The sequence below is a fragment of the Colletotrichum spaethianum genome (genome assembly GCF_022836535.1).
Source record: "Colletotrichum spaethianum MAFF 239500 DNA, contig04, whole genome shotgun sequence".
NCBI classification, from domain to species: domain Eukaryota; kingdom Fungi; phylum Ascomycota; class Sordariomycetes; order Glomerellales; family Glomerellaceae; genus Colletotrichum; species Colletotrichum spaethianum.
Window position 1 is genome coordinate 499129 of NW_026054774.1, and position 21764 is coordinate 520892.

At 54.1% G+C, this 21764-nt stretch overlaps 6 protein-coding genes across 6 annotated transcripts; 3 read left to right on the forward strand and 3 right to left on the reverse strand.

Moving 5' to 3' along the window:
• Positions 1–193: 193 nt before the first annotated feature.
• ColSpa_02145 (uncharacterized protein) lies at positions 194–1165 on the reverse strand (the record flags this gene model as incomplete). Its single annotated transcript, XM_049268357.1, has 1 exon — positions 194–1165. The coding sequence occupies one exon, from the start codon at positions 1163–1165 to the stop codon at positions 194–196; it is 972 nt and encodes a 323-aa protein (XP_049124314.1).
• A 2126-nt stretch (positions 1166–3291) lies between these two features.
• Positions 3292–4806, forward strand: ColSpa_02146 (mannitol 2-dehydrogenase; the record flags this gene model as incomplete). The annotated part of the gene is made up of 1 exon (XM_049268358.1): positions 3292–4806. One exon carries the CDS (start codon positions 3292–3294, stop codon positions 4804–4806), a length of 1515 nt encoding a protein of 504 aa, XP_049124315.1.
• Positions 4807–9673: 4867 nt separating this feature from the next.
• ColSpa_02147 (checkpoint serine/threonine-protein kinase bub1) lies at positions 9674–13403 on the forward strand (the record flags this gene model as incomplete). The annotated part of the gene is made up of 4 exons (XM_049268359.1): positions 9674–10363; positions 10411–10668; positions 10765–11197; positions 11248–13403. The coding sequence occupies 4 exons, from the start codon at positions 9674–9676 to the stop codon at positions 13401–13403; spliced, it is 3537 nt and encodes a 1178-aa protein (XP_049124316.1).
• Positions 13404–15190: 1787 nt separating this feature from the next.
• ColSpa_02148 (uncharacterized protein) lies at positions 15191–15970 on the reverse strand (the record flags this gene model as incomplete). Its single annotated transcript, XM_049268360.1, has 3 exons — positions 15191–15277; positions 15558–15663; positions 15822–15970. 3 exons carry the CDS (start codon positions 15968–15970, stop codon positions 15191–15193), a joined length of 342 nt encoding a protein of 113 aa, XP_049124317.1.
• An 801-nt stretch (positions 15971–16771) lies between these two features.
• On the forward strand, positions 16772–17735 carry ColSpa_02149 (uncharacterized protein; the record flags this gene model as incomplete). The annotated part of the gene is made up of 2 exons (XM_049268361.1): positions 16772–17036; positions 17116–17735. 2 exons carry the CDS (start codon positions 16772–16774, stop codon positions 17733–17735), a joined length of 885 nt encoding a protein of 294 aa, XP_049124318.1.
• A 486-nt stretch (positions 17736–18221) lies between these two features.
• Positions 18222–18797, reverse strand: ColSpa_02150 (uncharacterized protein; the record flags this gene model as incomplete). The annotated part of the gene is made up of 2 exons (XM_049268362.1): positions 18222–18531; positions 18610–18797. 2 exons carry the CDS (start codon positions 18795–18797, stop codon positions 18222–18224), a joined length of 498 nt encoding a protein of 165 aa, XP_049124319.1.
• Positions 18798–21764: the final 2967 nt, after the last annotated feature.

The following is a 21764-nucleotide window of genomic DNA, read 5'->3' on the forward strand; positions in this document are numbered from 1 at the left end:
ACCCATGGCATCGCTACAATCTTGGAAAGACTCGAGATACCCACTCCAAACAACCATCTCTTCCACGCTGTCGCGGGATGCACGATCCCAGGGAAAACCCAGGGTATCTTTTGTATCTCCTCCACGTAAGGTCGAAACGCTTTTTCATACGCCTCGAGCGCCTTCGTGGGGTGTTCCCCCTTCTCAAGCTTGCTCAACTCGCCTGCAAGCATGTAGCCCCGATGATTGCCAACGAAGTCCCCATGCCTGTTAACGGTGTCGGCGCAAACGCGGCATCGCCGAGACAGACAACCCTGGAGCTAGACCACTTGGACATCTTGATCTGCTTGATTTCCTGAAAGTAGTAGTCTTCCGACTGCTCCATGGCGTCCAAAATCCTCGGCGCCTGCCACCCGGCGTCCTGGAATTCACGTCTCACGAGCTCTTGCTGGAGTTTCCTATCGCCCCTGGACATTTCCTGCCAAGCTTTTCTCTGGGCGTCATTGCAGGGCATACGACTGAACATGGCCCGGATTGTGCCGTGCGGATCGGGACGGAGGCTGACGATTCTGGAGCCGAGGGCTTGGTAGATGTCCCACCAGTCGTCGTCACTGGGAAGACGTGGAATGGTGGAATAGACGACGTACATGTCTTTGTCGTTGACAGTGATGCTATCCTGAGGGAAAACTAACTTGCGAATCTTGGACCACTGGCCGTCGGCTGCGACTACGAGATCAAAGTCTCGTACTTGGCCGTCGCTCAACTCAATTTTGACCGTGTCGTTGTCGTTCGAAATGACTTTTGAACAGGTCGTGCCAAACAGATATTCGATATTGGGGTGGTCTTTCGTCGCCTCGTGGAGAACAGTTGCCAGATCCCCGCGCAAGATCTCGAACTCCGACGTAGGACTCCCGGACGAGCCCTTCTTGACGGGGAACGGCGCAAAAGGTCGTCCGTTTGGATCGATGAGCTGCGTTCCCTTTTCCGTTGTGTTGAAGCGCCGAAGCTGGTCGATCAGGCCCATCTTTCTCATAACGGTAATTGCACTGTGATTAACGTCGATGTTGTGACCGCTGGATGAGATGGAGCCGTTTTTCTCGATGACCGTGATACGTGCACCTGTTCTTGCAAGAAACCAGGCCAGCGTGGGACCGGCGATGCCTGCCCCGCTGATGAGGACGCGCATGGCTAAACTCAACGTTGACGTGGATATGTATTCAAAATTGTTTACTTGGATGAAGGGGTCTGATGTTCCAAATATTGGGCAACGACTCCTTTATATAGTCATGACGTCTTCTAGTCCGCTTTAGTACTAAGGTATCTTATCGCAGGTTATTGAAATCCTCCCAGGGTTGGCCTGATCCAACAGCCACCGGTACAAAAGTAATATGTAAAACCACGGTATCTTGGTTACGGTACTTTTTGAATTCCTATAACGAAACGTATTTTCTTGGTCCGGGATCAGCATGCGTTGTAGCTCAGCTTGTATTGTTTCCTCCACCTCAGTCATGTCTATCGATAGGTTTACGTTCATGAGCTCACCGCTTAGAAACAATGCACTTAGATTGTTGTTGTTTTTCAATAAAAACTACTCGCCATAGAAACAGGGTAAAATGATACACGCACCATTAGCCCTGTCAGCCAAACCCTCCCTTGGCTGTTGTGTGTTAGGTTGGCTGTGCAGTTGAAATCTTCAAGAAGTACACAGGAAATGCACTGGGAGGAACCCGCGTTCCTGAGCATGATTCAGGAAGCAACGGCTCAGTCGGCCTGTCTCGGCGCGGCGTCGAGCAGTTCACCCGAGTACCGCGGTTGACCCGGTCCCGGGATTCTGGGGCCGTTCCGGGTATTCAACGTCCAATCACACCGATCTGTCATGCTCCAAGTCCGACCTCGTTGTAATCCCTTTTGGGTCTTTCTTGTATGACAACTGAATGATGACGCGAAGATACATTATGTGGACGTAACAACCGGCAAAGACGGCATGTCTAGTGCTAAAGCACCTTGTAAGAGGTAAACACCTTGAACTTCACTCATTCAGCTAGTCTTTCAGTGAAAGAGTGCCGCTACAGTGTTCTATAGCGATGGAGATTAGTCCGAACTATTGGGAATACAAAGCTCGTCAGCCTCCACCAGGTAGATATTTCGACAGCTGCCATTTCAAACACGAGGGCAAGTTACTTGAGAATTGCTGAAGTGGACGTTTGAATCATCGACTTTCGCGATGTTGGCAAGCACATCATTCCTACCTTGGTTGGTCTCAGGTGTCTTTAGAAAGCACATATTGGTCCAAGTTGACATTGGGTCGAGACTGGTTTGCACAAGGTCAGAGAGCATGCGATCTGGACAACGACTTTTCAAGAGAGGAGATAGTCATATATTCTATCCTTAAAAGCAGTGGCGCCGGTTCTCTGGAACTATGTGGTGTTGTAGCAAGCACTTAACATGGAATCAGTAACCATATATTCTTTGGCAACTCAATATAGATCACCGAACGCTTGGGATTTGAGATGGCGATCACGCTCGGAACCTAACCGGAAACGTTTCGAGTTATGAGAAAAATAATGTTGTTCTAGACTTTCACCTGATCTCCGAAGATGCGTTGGCCCTTGACCGCTCACATGTCAGGTAGGCCAATAGACTTTCGGAGTTATCAGACACAGTCGTCAAAAAGAAAACTCTATTTCATTGAGTGTCTCGAGCGGGTTGAAACGTCTTTCTCAACAAGAAGGACGAGTACATCAACAACGGTTTGCCTCAAACACTCATTTAACAATAACGCCCTTATTCGCAATCGACCAAAATCTTGAAGTTTCTTTGCAGATTATCACTGGGTCATTGCGTGGACACTTTCATGCTCGGTTCGCCGCTTCCGAGTCATAGTCGCCCAGGCCTTATTTGCCTTGACCCATGTCTATTTCTGTGTTTTCGTCATAATCCGATACGGTCAACTCCACAACAAATCTGTTGATAAGCTAGACCGCCTCTTGTCCCAGTTTAAGAGCCTGGCCGGTCGCCAGAACCCAAATAACCGCCACCGGGGCCCCAGTTTATTCAGAGCCGGGCCCTCCTCCGCCACCCAATCCACCGACACTACTACAGGGGAACTCGATTATGGATCCATCAAGGCTTGAATTTTCTCAACAACGTGGAACGTGCTCCGAAATCTCTTTGGCCGAACTTACTCCGGTCTATCTTAAAAGACGGCCGTCAGGGGTAATCAGCGGTGAGCTGTATTCATGATCATTCAAACCACGGCCTCTCCTGATTTACCATACACGATTTCTCCATCAATCCTTCATTTCGATTAGAATGCCTCACAGCACGGAATCCCTCAAGCTCACCAGCAACAACTTGTCTTTGATTTCTTCGCAACAGGGAGAACAGAGGGTGAAAACCCCTAGCTACGATCGCAATGGCGTCACTGAGGGTATCGTTCACGTCGGCGTGGGCGGCTTCCACAGAGCCCATTTGGCAGTCTACATCGACCAATTGATGCAGAAGCATGACCAGCGCAACTGGGCTATTTGCGGTGTCGGTCTCCGACCCAACGATGCCGCCATGCGCGATGTCCTGGCTGCCCAGGACTATCTGTACACTGTCATTGAGCGCTCTGCCAAGGGCAGCTCCGCCAACGTCGTCGGCAGCATCAATTCGTTCCTCTTCGCGCCCGATGACCGCGAGGCCGTTATCGCCAAGATGGCTCACCCTGACACGCACATCGTGTCCCTGACCATCACTGAGAGCGGCTACTACTACAACGAAAACACGCACGAGTTGCAGTCTGAGCACCCTGACATCCAACACGATCTGGCCAATGAGGACGCTCCTATCAGCACGTTTGGTTTCCTCTACGCAGCGATGGCCAGGCGCCACGCGCAGGGTCTGAAGCCCTTCACCGTCATGTCCTGCGACAACATGCAAAAGAATGGCTCCATCACCCGTCACATGTTGGAGTCGTTCGCGCGCCTCCGCAACCCAGAGATCGCAAAGTGGATCGCCGAGGAGGGTGCTTTCCCCAATGCCATGGTCGACCGCATCACCCCCAGCACCTCGCAGAACGATATCAAGTCGCTGGCAGACAACTTTGGTATTGAGGACGCATGGCCCGTCGTTACCGAACCCTTCATGCAATGGGTTATCGAGGACAAGTTCTGCGACGGCCGCCCGCCTTTTGAGAAGGTCGGTGTTCAGGTTGTCAAGGGCGTGCACGAGGTCGAGCAGTTTGAGAAGCACAAGCTTCGTCTGCTCAACGCCAGCCATTCTGCCATGGCTTACCCAGGACAGCTTGCTGGCTTCAAGTACGTCCACGAGGTCATGGAGCACCCCATCTACCGCAAGTTCATCTGGCAGATGATGCAGGAGGAGGTCAAGCCTCTGCTGCCCGAAATCCCCGATGTCGACATCGACCAGTACTGCAACACGCTCATGGAGCGTTTCTCTAACCCCACCATCATGGACGGTATCCCCCGTGTTGCTCTGGGTGCCTCGGGCAAGATCCCCCAGTTCATCATGCCTTCCATTGCCGAGCAGATTTGGGAGAACGGTCCCTTGCGTCGTTTGTGTTTCGTCGCTGGTGCTTGGTTCCTTTACCTCAACGGTGTCGACGACGAGGGCAACACCTTCGAGGTTGACGACCCGATGCGCGAGCAGCTGCAGGCTCTGGCCAAAGCAGGCGGTAATGACCCCCGTCAGCTGCTCAGCGTCAAGGTGCTGTTCGGTGACGACTTGCGAGCCGACGAGCGCTTCATCAACGAAGTTGCCAAGGCTATGGAGCTCATCTCCAAGGACGGCGTGATGGCAACTCTCCCCAAGTACGTTGACTAAATTGCGCTGGGAGTGCAATGTGTTGTCGACCTGTTATAATGCGTGCAGCCTTTTTTAATGTTTTCATGAGTATGGTTAGATGGGATAGATCTATAGATTAAGCGGTTATGAAGAGACATTTGATATACTTAATACTGCCAAAGAATTCCGTCACCTTTGATCGTTCTTGTTGTTCTTTGTGGCTGCTGTAAATCCTCGAATGACAACGAACGGCTTGATGATTTAAGCAGAGGTAAGACGGGTTGAACTGCTGACGAAGATATAGGCAGATCTCGTCTTGAGCTCTATCAGAACGAGCTTACATGATAGTCTGACTTATAAGGAAATGTCAATAAACTCTCATAAACCCATAGTCGGTTAACGGGCATCTGGAGTTACTAAGTCCACTGTTCATAATCAAGGTTTCCTTACTATGTCACTTCTTTTGGACAGCTATACATACCCTGAAAACAGCATGTTGTCTTAGTTGTGTTTGGTCTTTGGTCCTAGGCACAACTCAGAGAAACACTACAGAACGATGTACGTGAGTAAACTCATGTGGGCTTGGCTGTGTACTTTTACAGTACCAAAAGTTCATTGAGGCCCTTGTCTGCAGAAAGTTGTTCAGTATGTGTTCAGACAAACCTGGTCATTGGACTTTCTCTTGTCCCTCAGAGTACAATACTTCAAAGACGATGTGTGAAAGCAACAAGTAGAGAGTGTGTTAAGCCCAGGCAGTGAATCAATGATTCTAAGTGAATCACTAGTTTTCGCCCTGGTTGTTACGAGTGGTGATTTGAGCATCTAGGAGCTTTATGACCTCAAAAGTATTGTCTAAGTAGAGTGATTCATTCACCTTACAGACTGAGCTGGGCGAGATTCAACAGCTCGAGCCGGCCTCGCCACACCCAAACATAACATAGAATCTCCGACAACCTTTTATGCTCCCTCTTTCGGTTTCTCTTTCACCTCCCCTCTAGAAGAAGAAATCAGAACTTCGACAAAATCACTTCCATAAAGCGTCTTATTATCTCTCCCAACCTCAAGCTTGTGTGGCTATACGGCGAACAGGTGAAACAAGAGATAAGAAGAGAAGGTCAGACGGAAGTTTTGTACATCCAAACTCTGTCTGTCTGAGGGTTTCCAATCATGATCCCATTAAGATCCCTCGAGTTTACCCGCCAGAGCGGCGCCCTCAATATTGACACCAGGCTGGGGGTTGCTTACCTTCCCGTCGAGGTGCTCTGACTCATTATTGGGGCTTTCCCACTCAGAATCACTGCCAAAATATGTGTGGATCATGAGAACCTGATCTTATCCCGCCACACACTTTGCAATCTTTCGCTGACTTGCCAGGTTCTGCGCACGCTGAGCCAAGAACATCTATTTTCTTGCGTCCGTGCCGACAGCAGCGAGAGACTGGCTCTCTTCTTACGATCTATCCTCGAGAGACCGGGCTCAGCAACCTTTTACGGAAATTATACGTCGGCTACTTCATTAACGAAAGTCATTCGTGTTTGGTTGGCCTCCAGACGCTTGATCTCGGCAAAATCAACCTCAATCACCTCTCGGTTGCCCAGCTCATACTGTTAGCACGATGCCCCGTGCCCAATCCCAGAAAGACCTTTCAACACCTGGTTGGCTTTTTACTGGTCACTACTTCTCGTCCCGAGAAGCTGGTTATGTCCTTCAAGCGAACCTGGGCAAGAAGCACGCGGTCTGAGGGCATCGAAGCATTTATTTCAGGCGTTCTTGCAGATGCTTCTCATCAGTCTTTACTCTCTTCACTACAAAGGCTTGAGATGACAAGCGAGTTCAATCAATATAGCAACTTCGTCAAGGTTCCGGCTTGTCCATTCTTTGTGCCCAGCCTGCTTTCGATCCCGAATCTCAAGACGCTGAGCATCCCATGCGACGACGGGAATTGGAGGCTTTTGGATAGTGTTCGCCCTTCTCAGCTCTTCGCGTTCGAGAACCTTTGTCTCGATAGTAGTTCAACCAACGAATCCAATCTCAGTCGAGTGTTACGACGCTGTCCTAGCCTTAGGTGTCAGAGGCTGGAGTCGTACAGAGTAATGAGGTCGGCGATGGGCACAGGTAGGGGTGGGTGTTGACTGTTATTCCAATCTGCCTTTTCCCCTAGGTCCGCCGCAGCTGCTCCTTATATGCCCCCAGGTCCCCCCCTTAACCAAGCCCAGTTCCCCTGGCTATAACACTAATTCAGCGGCGTTGTGCTATCGCCTTTCTCTAACGTTGGTCTCAGTGGCTAACCTTTGTTGTCGGAGTCTGTGTTGGCCGCGTAGCTAGAATCCCTTTATAATCCCTTGACTATGTGCCGGTGCGGCCCCCAGCTACCCCGCCGACGGCCCCACTAGTGCCGCGCCGGTGCCCCCCCCCCTCTGGGCGCCTGACATTAGGAGTCTCACTATCGCCATGGAGTTCAACCCCCCACACGAACAAACATATGTCCTCTCGGGTCATCATATCCGAATCAGCGACACTCTTCCTGACTATTGCCCGAGGCTTCAGATACTTAACTTGCAATTCAGAGGCCTCCACGGTTTCTTTCTCGAAGCCGAATCTCACCTTAGACGCCTGTCAGACATGGAAGAGCTCAGCCACTTGCGCGTCGACCTACCGGTTCTATTCGATGACATTGACGATCTGCGCAACGCGTACTTGGAGGAGCGTATTCCATCCAATCTGACAACGCTGGAACTGTGTGACATGTGGTACGATGATAACAGATTTCGGGTATACTATACCCACCGTGGGGATATCGCGACCGACGTTAGAAAGCACGAAGGAGTTGACGCCAGTGCTAACCCCTTGACGTCGATGCTCTTTTGCTTGGCATCGAATTCATCTCGTGTTCTGCCCAAGCTACGATCAGTACGCGTCAAGTCTCTTATTTACGATCACGACTCGGGAAAAACCTCTTGCCATCTCGTTGCGACCTTTGCCGAGGTTGGGATTGAATTTCGGATCGTTTCATCTCATGGGATGGAGTACTGCCCTCTTCATCTTTCTGTTGACAAGGACCAAGTATTTGTATTAAACCGAGGAAACGCAAGAAGACGCAGGACGCACTGGAGATTGGGGTAGGAAGGAATCCAAACATTAGTGTTGATGATGAGACAAAGTGTTATCTTCCGCAGGCGGTTTTGTCAATGCAACTAAATTTTATCCAGTTTCCGTGTCATTTTAATGAAATTGGTTTTCATCGCTGTCTGCGATAGCTTAAAGCCTTCTGTATCCATGGGCCGCGGTGATTGATGTTGACTTCTATTTCTGCACGTGGAGGCATCCCGACAGGAAAGTATCTCCATTACCCACAGCTCTAGGTTCATAATTGCCTTCAAAGTCCCCTGATCTACAACGATACTGAGAAACTTTTGCGCAAATATTAAAAGCTCAGACATCCACAAGAACCGAACTTGATAATCTTGCTTAATATCTCCAGTCCTCAGCAGACGGTCTACAGGCGAAAACTAACATGTCTGCAAACAAAAAGAGAAGGGCTAGCGACCATTGCCCGGATTTATACCCAAACGATACCAAAGAGCTCCAGGATCTCCGAGAAATGTTAAGCATCATGGCCAATGAGGGGGCATGCGGCATCTGCTCCGTACTGTTGATCAGAATGTACACTACCAACTGCGGACACAGCTTTTGCATGAAGTTATATTCCTGGATCAAACCATGGTTCTTCCACCAAGGCCAAAACTGACATCTCTCTACAGTGTACACGCAAGCTCTTCAAAGACCCCGCATGCTGCGAGTCCAGAGTCCACGTGAGTTGTCCTGTATGCCGCGAAGATATTAGCTGTCAACAAGGGGAGGATGGAAATCTCACAATTGCCCATTCCATAACCATAGAGAAAGTTCTCGGACCCCTCAAGGAGTGGGCTCTCATGATCAAGGCTCAAGTCGATGCAGATGGCGCGGCTGGCAAAGAGACCGAGATAAAAGCCCGTGGTGTATGAAAGTTTATGAGATCGCATCAGTCCAAGGCAACGAAATTGGCTCAGTCAGAGAGTCAGACTCGGACTTGGGCGAAGAGGAGGAAGTAGGTCGAGAAGAGGAAGTGGCAGACGGGGAAGACACTGACTGCGAGTGAGAAGCTGAGGAGAATGGCAATTTTAACTGAACCCGGTCGGCCGCCTATCACCAACGAGAGCATGATATCTTTCAAAGCATATTTCTCCCGGCCATCTCGGAGCCGTTTCCTAATAGACAAGGATACATGTAAAAAGTCCACCAGTCTAAAATCATGGCAGGGAATTTTACCACGGGATTTTGGCCGATCAAACAGGATCTTACGACGATCTATGGAAGTGAAAAGCAGAGAATGAGATTTGTTGCAACATACATCAAAGACGTGCTTTGAGTTGACAAAATAATATTAGGCACAACTACCCATGATTGTCGATTTTCTTCTGAGCCAGTTATGAGCTGCCGTGGTTGGCCCTGGAGTTTAATGAGGTCGCGACTAGCCCACTGAATACACTATTTCTCTTTGAATCATTCTTTCTTACTTTTATTGTCTAACTTGTGTAACTCTGACTCCAATCTCTGGTGTATGAAGGGAACCCGCGAACTTTATTGGATTTTAATACCAAGGTAAAGCAGTAACGGTAGTTTGGCGCACCGAGCTCGGTGAGTGGTCCCGCTTATTACCTAAGCGGAGGGGAAGTTGCTCCGGCAACGACCCGCAAGCCTCCCCTGACCTGTTATCGGTTATCAATAATCAACACTAGACCACAACACCGAACGTCGAGTTCAGACCCTACTTCATCTCAATTTAGACATCGACAAACCCGACGCACAACCCCCAGCAACACTTTACCTGGAGACGCGACGGCGAATCGCCGCGACAATACTAACCATGGCAGCCTCCGACGATCTGATCAACTTCGACGTTATCGAAGCGCAAAAGGAAAATATCCAGGCGCTGCCGAGTGGACGTTCTGCCAAAAAACTGGCCGAACTATTTTCACCTTCTCCCCTTCACAAGTTGGACACTCCAACGCCATCTGACACCAAGAACGTCAACGACTGCATAAGAGCCGAGTACGAGGAGGAAATCCGCAACATCTCCGAGTCGGACGACCCTCTTGATATCTTCGACCGCTATGTGCGCTGGACCCTCGACGCATACCCATCGGCGCAAGCCACACCACAGTCTCAACTTCACACCCTACTAGAGCGCGCTACCAAGACCTTTATCGGCTCATCACAATACAAAAACGACCCGAGATACCTCAAGATTTGGATGCTGTACATCCAGTTCTTCTCTGATTCGCCTCGCGAGACATTCCTCTTCCTATCGCGTCACAACATCGGAGAGACACTTGCCCTTTTCTACGAAGAATACGCAGCGTGGCTCGAGGGCGCAGGCAGATGGAACCAGGCGGAGGAGGTGTACAAGCTTGGTATTGAGCGCGAGGCGAGACCTGTTCAGCGCTTGATCCGCAAATTCAAAGAGTTTGAGCAGAGACTCGCCCAACAACCCGACGAAGCCGAGGCGCCTTCATCACCAGCGCTTCCTACCGTTCGGCCTGCTCTGGCCGCAAAGGTCGACCCTTTTGCCGCTGCCCGCGCAGCTGCCGCTGCGGACCCCAGGCCCCTCGCCCCAGTCAAGGCGTTGGCGGCGCCGCGCCCAAGCCGGGCAAGGCCAAGATGGCCATCTTTTCGGACACTGATTCAGCGCCCCCAGCACTGGCCTCGCGGGGGCCCAGCTCCAAGGGGTGGGACACAATCGGTTCGCTGGGCGACCGGAAGAAGGAGAACGTGATGGAGCCTAAACCGTGGGCGGGAGAGACATTGAAGGCGGGCGGAAAGAAGAGCACTGCTCCTAAGATGGCTATCTTCAGGGATACGGTAAGCACCACTTTTACTTGAGCTTCCCATTGCCCAGATGTTGATGATTATAGGACTAATGTATGGCTTTATGGCGTTCTTGTATTTCAGTCTCAGTTGCAATCAAAGTCGCGGCAGCAGTTGCGGTCTTCCCGGGCACAAATGTCCAAGTCTCACATCACCCTAGTGCCATCCAAAAACCAGATAGTCGTGAACCCCGTGAGCGGAAAGAAGGAGCGCATCTTTGTCAGCCTCGAAGCTGTTTACCCCACCCCCGAAGAACCGGGCTCAGAGCTTGGTTTCGAGGAAGTCTGGGCCATGAACCGAGGCTGGTTGGATGTGTCCTGGGACGAGGAGCCACTAATCGAAGAGGCCGCTCCTGAGGTGGTGGACACGGAGCCTTCCATCGTGGACGACCTTGGCCAGATGGTGCAGGAGAAGCTGGTTGTTCACACAGAAACTGTCATGATGGACGAGAATGGCGCTATCATTAAGAAGGAGGGCAAGAGTAAAAAGAAGAAGGTGATGGAGGTCAACGAGACCCAAATCAGTAAGTCACTGGTGTTTCTAGGCGTCTTGTCGTTGCTAACACGCATCTAGTCAAGGCCAATCTGGACTCACCATCCAGGCCAAAGCTGAAGAAGAGAAATACGGCCGAGCCGACAATGACGCTTCACACTCGGGCTGCGACTGACGAAATCTACGAGATTTTCAATCAACCCATTCAGTCCAACTCCCAAGAGGAAGAGGAGGAGGAGGAAGATGAGAGCGATGACGACGATGACTATGAGACGGACGGCGACTACACGACAGATGCAGAGAGCACCATGATCACACGCCAGGTAGACATGGGTGACGATGATGCTGATGAAGCGGACGAAGAAACTTCGGATGTGAAGAGCGTCAGCGAGTGGTCCGACTTTTCCACCCGCAAGCATGTCCCGGTTCTCAACGAGGATGCGACACAGTCCGGTGTTGACGACACGCAAGCTTCTGACTTGATGGACCCGAACTGCGTCGAGGCGACTGGCCCTTTGTCTGATGAGCAAGCAGAAGCTCAATACGACCGAGAGTCGGGAGACGAACGGAATGAGGAAGAGGAGGAGGAGGATGACGACGAAGACTATCCACCGAGAACCAAGACCATGTTCGTTCCGATACCGCCTGAGGATTATGAGCCCAGAACAAGGCCGTTTAGGGACCCGGTCGAAATGGCCAATAACCGACTCCCCTTTATGACTCCTATCACGGAGAGGACTGAGTCTTCTCTTGCGTTTACAGAACGAAGGGCGAAGTACGAGACCCCATGCCGCGACGACGTTGAGTCGACTATCGACGAAGAGGAGCCATACATGGAGGAGCCTGGCAGCAGCCCCTTACGGGAGGTCCTTAGTGAGGTTCGACCTGTGAAGATCGCCCAGCCTCTTCTCGGCAAGGCGAAATCTGCGTCCGCGAAGCCAGCACCTCCCAAAGGCCCCATTATCAAGGAGTTGCAATGCAACCCGGTCGACGAGGCGGTGAGGAATGAGATCCTCGCCAACATGCAGCCCTCGCTAGACTCGTACCCCGGGTTCTATGATCACAGCGATGAGAAGTATGAAAAGGGCAACGAGATCCGCAAGTTCGCCAAAGCCATGACGAAGGCAGCCAAGAGTGGCTCGGAAAGGACGAGCAACGCATGCGCTGTGGTCACCATCGAATTCCCCGACGTTGCTACTCAATACACCATCCGGAAAGAGCTTGGTGCAGGCGCTTTCGCCCCTGTCTATCTTGTTGAAAACTCATCCGCCGACCAGGAGGACGAGGATGAGGATGGCGTTGTGGCTATGGGCAAGGGCACGTTTGCTGTCAGCCACCGTAGCCCCTTGGAGGCGCTCAAGATGGAGCTTCCCCCAACACCATGGGAGTTCCACATGATGCGCCTTGCCCACACGCGTCTGGGCCCCCAGCACCGTGCTGCTGCCTCCATCTCATATGCCCATGAATTCCACCTCTACCAAGATGAGGGCTTCCTCTTCCTCCCGTACCACCCTCACGGAAGTCTTCTTGACGTCGTCAACTTCTTCCGTGCCGAGCCATCTGCCGTCATGGACGAGCAGCTAGCCATGTTCTTCACTATCGAACTCTTCCGCACCATGGAGTCTCTGCATGCCCGCAGTGTCCTCCACGGCGACCTCAAGGTGGACAACTGTCTACTCCGCTTGGACACCGGCTCCAACGACCAACCATTGTCATCGCAGTACAGCGCCGACGGCACCGGGGGCTGGGATGCTCGGGGCGTAACCCTTATCGATTTTGGCCGCGGTATCGACATGCGCAACTTCGATCCGGACGTCGGCTTCATCGCAGACTGGAAGACCAGCGCGCAAGACTGTGCCGAGATGCGCGAGGGACGCCCGTGGACCTGGCAGATCGACTACCACGGCCTTGCCGGTATCGTGTACTGCCTGCTCTTTGGCAAGTACATCGAGACGGTCCGCTGTGACCAGGGAGGCATCGGCTCTGGACGCAAGTACCGCGTCCGTGAAAGCCTGAAGCGCTACTGGCAGACAGAGATCTGGGGCGAGTGTTTCGATGTACTGCTCAACCCCGGCTCGCATGTTGCTGCGGAGGACGGCGCCCGCATGCCGGTGCTCAAGAGCATGCGCAGCGTCAGGGAGAAGATGGAGATTTGGTTGGAGAGCAACTGCGAGAGGGGTGTTGGGTTGAAGAGTCTCATGAGCAAGGTCGAGGCCTTTGCCAAGGGCAGGAGGTGAAAAGGGGGACGTATACTTTTTACGTATGACTTGACGAGGAGCGGCGTTCTGGGCTCTATGGGAGGACTTGTGCTTTTTCTTAACCTATACCACTGGTGCCATTGTTATTGTCAACCTTAATAACGACTGTTCACATCTTCACTTCTTAATCTGGGAAGACTTTGTATCCCAAGGGTCGCCCGGGTATGCGAGTACGCCCATCGACACTCTTGTGGGCTAATTGCACATTTCGTGACACATCTGCGGCACGCTGAGCTTGCTTGCTCAATCCTGCCATGTCTTTCAAGAATGAGCATGCTTGCCCAGTAAGCTTGATGAACATGCCAGCGTGCCCTCAAGGGTCGATTTGCGGACCTCAGGAGGTTGCATGGTTTTAACATTTACCGGGGATATCAATGAAAAATCTCGGGAGACGAGTTCAGTGCCGACGTTGTATCGATGACATTTTGACTACCCAAAGGACCCATGGAGTAAAACCCTGATCTATCCGGTGAAGTTGAACTCCACAGTGTACATAAGTATGGCGTTATCCTGGATCAAAGTCGGCGGCCACCAGAATAGGTGAGGTTGTCTCCGACGGCGTGACAGCTGGGGCCAGGAGAAAATCGTGAGAAAGGGCGACTTCATGGCAAAGTGTTTCGAGTGGGAATTCAAGTCCTCAGTGGCTTCTCATACCCGATCGAGGAAGCCTCATCCAAGGCCCCTGCCCGGATAGTGGTGGAAGGGACTCAGGGTCAAGCATACAAAAGATGCTTCGGGACAGCCAAAAACCTTGTGAGTATCACATGCTGCTTCTTCGGTTTAAAGGCACCAAATTGTCGATCGCGTATCGCAGACTGTCGGACTTTGTGCTTCCAAAGGAGGTAGTTTGATGCACGCTGTCAAGCAGCTGAAGAGCAAGGACAGCCCCCAAAGCCCGCTGTCCAAGCTTTCCCGCCGAAATCGAAGTGTTGACCTCTGCGAGCAGTCAAAAGACGGCTGAAGGAAGGAAGGCATCGTCAGCTCCTACGACGTCTGTTTAGGGGAGGGGGGTCATGACCACCAAAACGATACTCGGGCCGGCGTTTGCAGTCTTCGTTATGACTCGTAATGCCAGGCACGGTGGCAGACCCCAACGCCTACAATAGCGTCTATTTTTGTGCTTGTTCGGACGGGCGAGAGTGCAAACGACTGTTACGATCAAACACCGTCATGTAGCAAGCTGCGTGATCGTGCGGGATGGACAATCGCCCCGGGCGAAGTGGATTCCGAGTTTCCGCGGAGTCGGTAAGGACCGCTTTCAAACTGACCTGATCCCTCCCCCCGAAGAACATGTTTTCTTTGGATGTGTCGCAGGGACTCGCTTAATATTTGTACATATTCATAGCGCCTCTGGACTTTCTTGCACGTAGGTCGACTGGGATGTCCCCATCTCGAATTGGCAGCGCATCGCGGGCTCAGACCAGACCTCACAAAATACCACATACACACGTCTGGGAACCGACAACGGAAGGACGAAAGACGATCGAGCATGCCTTGTTGCTGTGCTCTCCCCTGCCCACGCCTGTTGTACATCCTGTTATACACAATCGGCTTGCGTCCTTCGGCACCGCGTCTGACGTAAACAATCCCGCCTCGAGAACCAAAGTACCTCACGAATCGATGCTTTTGTTTGAAAAAAATCGGTCGTGACCATTGTGCTGTGCTGTGTTTTTGTGCTGTTCGCATCACACCTCCCGCGCATTACCACGGCATCTCCCCGTCCCTAAGTTACATCCCCTCACTCTCCTATTCAGAGAGAAGCCCGTTTACTTCCTCTTGCGCTCCAAAGCATCCATCTTGTCCTCCAACGCCTGGACGTAGTTGCTGACACGCTGGACCGCAGCCTGGAGTGCCTACAATAGCGGGGTTTGGTTAGCTTTGTTGGTGTTCGGTTGTCTGTGGGTGAGAGTAAAGGGGCACTGGAAATAGTAGTAAGGAAACAATGCTGGGGAGAACGAGCCGGCCGCGCTGAAGGGCAGTCTACTGGATTAGGGAAGATAGTTTGCTGTAACGCAAGAGACGCGACCGGTGCATCCACCCTGCTCTCGGAATAAACACAGGAATTATGAAGAGTTGGGCAAAGAGCGCGACTAGGGATGCTCGGGAAGGGACGTATCAAATGTAATCACGCACGTAGATGTCCTCCGTCAGGAGCTCGTTCGAGGACTTGTATTCTTGGAGGAGGTAGGAGTAGACGCCGGCGCCGGCGAGGGAGCTGCCGAGGAAGAAGCCGAAGAGACTATTGGACCCATTGGTTAGCCTGGTTCCTCTCCGTTTGTGTGGGATCGGACAAAACAGCCATGCTCGATCCCTCAAATGGCCTCACGAGACCCGATTGAGCGCGAACTTGATAGCTAGACAGCTGCTGTGACAGGGGAGGGAGCTCGAGTAACGTACCCTCCGCGGAAAGCGCCAACGGGTTTCCGGGCCGGAAGAGGAGCGGCGACGGCGTCGCGCAGCGGCGAGGAGGTCTGGAAGGAGCGGGCGGCGCGGAGAGGGAGGCCGGATGCGCGGGGGATCGCGCGGGTGACGATGCGGGAGGCCATGTTGCGTTAGTGTTAGGGTGGTGGCTATTCGAGCAGCCGAAAGGGAGCGTTCTTCGCGGGGGATTGAATGCAACCGAGGGAATTGGCCGGTTAGCGTGCGTGACTGTTATGAAGGGGAAAGGGACGGCCTTCTTGTTGTTGTGAGGATGGTGATGGGATGGAGATGAAGATGGCGTAGACCAAGTTCAATGCGGTCGGTGCTCGGGCAAGGCAATTTGGGGAGAGCTCAACCAGGGCAGGTGGAGGAGGTCCCTCGTTACGTCGTTTCTGCGGCGCCGCGGCGTGCATCACCTCAGGTACCATCCTCCGCCAGCGCCGGCACAGCGAACAGGGCGGGATTAGCCGGGACGCCATTGACGGGTTCCCATTGGCCAGAAATGCAGAGCTGGGCAACTCGGCCCAGGGAGACTGGGGATGTCTGGGGTGGCTTCATGGCCCACTGAAGGGGGTTCGGGAATGCGGCCCTCAGGAATCGCCGGCACTCATCTCATGAGGCTTTGACACAATCAGGTGACGTTGTGGCTCCTCTTAAGGGGACCGTTTACAGTAAATTTTTTCAGACAATGATTAGTCGGGTCTGGCGTCCAACTGTAGGCAAAGATCAAGACTTGACTTACATCGCTCCTAGAGCTCGTCGCCCGGCGCATGTCTGTAAGCAACCCGACCCCATTGGTCAGAAATCGCCCATTCAACGTCGCCCTCTCTGATTCGCTACAAAAAAAAGTTCCTAGCTCAAGAAGCTCCGGAGCACGACTCGCGAACTCCAAACCAAGTCTCCCTCCTACAACAACACCCGCCAGGATGAACAACTTTGGAGTCTACGAGCTCGCCAGCGCAAAAGTCACGTCCGCCCCGGGATGGGCGTACGTCCCCGACACGGGCGTCAACCCGGCCGCCGCGGCGCTCCAGCCCACGAACCGCAAGCGCGCCGCCCGCGGCAAGGCCAACCCTTCCGCCTCGGACCTCACCGTGCGGCAGGAGGCCAAGATCCGCAAGGAGCTCGAGCAGCTCGACCGCGACGGCGGCCGGGACGCCTCCATTCCCATCCCGGCCAGGGGGTCTAGGGGTGAGTCCCGCCCTTGTCCCTCACCACTACCGCGAGCATTTCGCGGAGGTCACACGAGCAACGGACTAACAGACAGCAGGCCAGAGCAAGAGCACACCCAACGTCCGCAAGATCCTCCAGTCCCAAAAGACATTCCACAACCACCTCGACGACTATCTCGCTCACCTCTCCCACACCGAGCACACTCCCGCGCCGCACCCGAACCAGCACACACCCAGGCCGACCAACAAGCCCCCCCACCCGAATCAGCACACCAAGCGCAACGCCGCGAAGCGCTCCAAGACGTCAACGCCCAAGTCGGCGGCGCCCACACCCGCAGAATCCGAAGACGCGGAGATGACGCCCGCGCCGAACGCCCCGGCGACGGCGAGGGAATCGACGGGCCCCGTGCTGGCGCCCTACGAAGGCCACGCGCCGCCCCCGCACCCGGGCGACGACGACCCCCTCCTCGTGTCGCGGGTGCCCGAGATGCCGACGGATGAGGAGCTGCGGTGGCTCCTGTCGCGGCCGATGCTGAGCTTCTGGGACGCGCGCGCCGAGCAGGGCGACGAGGACGCGGCGCGGTACCCCGTGAGGACGTTCTGCGAGCTGTGCGGGTACTGGGGACGAGTCAGGTGCATGAAGTGCGGGACGAGGGTGTGCGCGCTCGACTGCCTGGAGACGCACCGCGAGGAGTGCTTCACGCGGTACGGTGTCTGAAGGTCACCGATCTGGGAGCGGGAAACTTGGAGTGGCGGGTGCGGGCATGTCACTTGACTACGTGGAGACGGACGTGTGTGCGGAGAGGCGTTATGATACCCCCAATGATATTTTTCTTCACATGAACGATAAAGCGGCTTGCTTTTGTAAGGCTTGGGCAGTCGTGTGGCTCTGGATTCTGTGACAAGTCCCTAGCGGACAGGTTTGTACAGTTGCGGAATGCACCATGCACTCGCGATATATATACTCTTTCTTTTTTAAAGGAGGAATGCGGCCTTGTAAAGGCGGCCGATCCCACCTTGGCCCAGAACCACCCACCAAAAACCATCGAGGCCGGGACAGGCGTATGCCGCCGGCAAGAAAAAGGGTGTCCTTAGTCGTTGGAACTTCCCCCAAAGAAACGAATGAAACACAATCACACCCGGAAAGCACCCCCTCACCCGCCACCATCAGGAACCCCGAAGAGCACAGCAAGGGCGAGGTCTCTTACAGCTCGCCGCCGCCGCTCTGGGAGTTCTCCAGCGTGAACTCGACGTTCCCGGACGTGGCGCCGCCGGCGCAGACGGCGCGGACGCTGCCGGTGGGGCACTTGTCGCGGGCGGCGCGGACGCACTGCTCCCACTTGGCCTTTGCGATGTTGATGGACGCGCCCTCGACGGTGGTCTTGAGGTCGAAGCGCGCGGAGCCGGCCTGGCCGACGGTCGTGACGGGGCTGCCCTGGCAGGCAGCGACGCCGCCCGAGATGCCGCCGCAGATGGCGAGCTCGGCAGCGTTCTGGTCGTGGAAGACAATGTGGCTGGCTTGTGCGTTAGTGACTGAGAGAGAAAGGGGGCCATGAAGAGGGGCGTGGGTAAGTGACGGGTCGGAGACGTACGCGTTGCGGTCGATGCAGGTCGCTTCCACCACCGCGGCCAGGTTCACGGGCTCCTGGCTCCGCATGCTGAGGACCTCAAAGTGCTGCTGGGGGACGGTGAAGCGGGGCCACTTGTGGCCGGCCGGGGCGGCGAGGGCCGCGGTGGCGGTGAGGAGGAGGACAAAGGTGTGGATGAGCGTGGTGAACATGTCTGCGGTGTTCGGGTTCGGGTCCTTTGCGTTCCGTGAGATGTTGGGTAAAGGTGCGTCCGGGTGTAAGTCGGACTCGGATCCCAGTCGGGATATATTTCTCGAGATTGGGGGTTTTCCTCGGAGCTTCACTTGCAAGTTCTGTCAAAGACACGAATCGATTGGAATCGAGAGCGAGTGAAATCTTCGATATACAGGTCGTGGGGTTTGCAAGTCGTCGTCGTCTCAAACGGTGGGCAAACAGAAGGCCTCGTGGAAGAAAGAATGGAACAGATCACAGATCGTCTTGGTTTGGCAAAAGAAAAGAAAGTAGGCAACAGTCAAACTCGACTTAAGTCGGCGTTTTTTTGTTTGTCTGAGAAGGAATGTGGAAAGAAGCAATCAACAACCTCAAGCTGGAAAGAAGGAAGAACAAGAGGGACCAGAAATCAAAGGCTGTTCATGAAGGAGGACGGGCAAACCACTAAGTAGTTTCGCAAAGTCGTCTTCTTACTGGAAATCCTCCTTCCCGCGCGCACTTTTGCCTAGGGAAAAAAAGCCAAACCGCCCACGCCGTCCACCACACGCCCCTCCATTTCCCAACCCACCCTACGTGATCAACCCCAGTCCCCAGTCCCCAATTGAAGAGCCGGCTTCCCCATGTCGCAATCAGAGGTAGGGGTGGGAACCTTCTTCCCAGGGTGGCCCGACGATATGGACTTGCGCCATTCGATATGGGGCCCTGCCATGTCGAAGGAGAGGAAACGCAGTGCGGGCGGGCTTTTTGTCGTGTTGTAGCCTGCGCGATGTCCCTCCCAAGTTTCCGAATTTGTGACCGGCCCAGTAAGGCAAGCGGGACGGGATTGGAATGAACCGCGCGGGGACCGCTTTGGTGTCCTTGCCGCAGCAAGGAAGGAGGAAGATACAGATTTGCAACTCTCGCCAACCTCGACTCGGGGCCGACGCTGGTGCGTGGAAGTATTCCTCTGGTGGTGGCCTGGGCAGCTTCATGTTCAGCCTACGTTACTGTGGTGGACAGTAAGGGGGTGCTCCACGCTCCAGGTCTCATCCATTCGTGCCCAGGTGCCCAGGGCCGTTCCCCATTAACCTTAGTATCGTTAGGGTAGTCTGGCTGGCGCCACTAAGAACAGATGGGTGGTTGAGAGTGCTGTTGCCAAGAGGATGGCTGTGATCACTGATGCCAGGTTCGCTGTCAGGCCTGCCAGGCACCGCGAGGGGCTAGGGGTGCCAAGTCACTCCCGCTCTCAGATCGCTGGTTCGACTGTTCGTGGCGCCGCTGGGCGCATGAGGTTCGATACAGGACGCCGGTTTGCAAGGGCTGTGCCACGATGGAAGGCCACCAATGGGGGCCATGGAGTTCATCCGTCGCGCTGCCCGTAGCAGCACAGTAGCAGCAACAGCAGCGTAGGAATGGCGATGGACCAGTAGCTAAGGGGGGTCCATCCAGCATTGTGCACAGAGCGAGGCGACGCCGAAGTTGGGGCCAAGGGGGTTACATGTCAGAGGGCGTCGAACGCGCAAGCACCGAGGCAACGTGGAAAAAGGACCAACAAGAGGGCTCCGAGGACGTGAGGAACAAGTTTCGATGATCACTTGGCCCCGTTCAATTGCCTCGGTCGCCGTCATCCGGAGTCGCAAGGTGAAACAGGGCCAGTAAGCTAGGCCAGCGGGTGCGTGTGCATGCTACCACGCTGTCTTGACAGCGCTGTGCGCCTATGTACACTACAGACGGCGACAGTGCGTGCTGCTGCGTGCTGCGTGCTGCGTGCCCTCTCGTTGGTTGACAGCAAGCCTGACATCCCTAGTCTCGCATCGGGTTCAGGACGATACGTGCCATTTTAACCCTTCTGAAACTCGAGCGGTGGAGAGCCCCCGTCCCGGTGTTCCCGCCGCCCCACCCGGCAGCCAGCTGCGGATACCACCTACCGCAGTCGTGCGGTTGCCCCGGCCGCCTCCCTCTTTGGGCTTCGAGAACGATATGGGCACGCTGGGGGACGCTGGGGGCCTTTGCAACCCTCTCAAATATTCCTTGGCCTGTTTGGCAAGGCGCGCGGAAAGACGAAAGACCATAGGCCAGGAAAAGAACGGCAGAACCACCTGGCGCCGAGTGAGATGTGTTTTGCTTGAACCACGAAATGCTGGGGAGCTTGACCTTGCGCCCCCCTTTTGTTGTTAACGAGGTTTCTTTTTCCAGCGTGGCTGATAAGCTGGTGCTGGTCAATAGGATGTGCTGTGATATAAGGCGATCCCCGAGAGGGGCCGTATGGTGTAATTCTTCTCTAACCCCCGCCGTCGATTCGCCTCCTCGTCCAACTTGTTCGTTTATGCTGATTGATCTTCTGGCTAGTGTTTATCGGGGCCCTTTGGCGGGAGAATCCCCGGACCCGGGGGTGCAAACTTGGCAAAGAGCCGTCCTTCTCAGGCGCCGAGGCCTCTTGGCCCTGGCGATCCCCGAGCCGATTGCCAAACCAAGGACCAGTTTGCTCCGGGCTCGATTGCCCCGATCGGCGGCTTAGTTTGGTACAAGCTGCACGGAAACCGTGAAATGATATGGCCAGCAGGCTCAATGAATTATGTGCTGTAAGGTTGGATGAATGCCCGTGGGCGAATCCGTCGTCGACCGCAAACTGGCGTGCCAGCCCGTCCCGAATCGTCGGCGGCTCCATCGATCGGCTTTCTGCCAGGCCAGGTCTGCCCTTCTCCATGTTTCGTCTTCATTGTCCATCCCCTCCCTGCATCCCCTCCCATGGTGTCGGCTGTTTAGACGAACCCACCCGCAAACTTTACTTGACGACTTGACGTGCAAACCTAAATGAACCAGAGCCATTCAACCAAATTGGTTTGCAAGGGTAACTCTTCCTGTTTCCCACATTACTATTTGCAAAAGGTCTAGAGAGTAGATTGTTTCCCAGAATAACAGGCAACCAATTTATTCACACGGGTCGAGCCCTGCCAAGGACGGGCCCC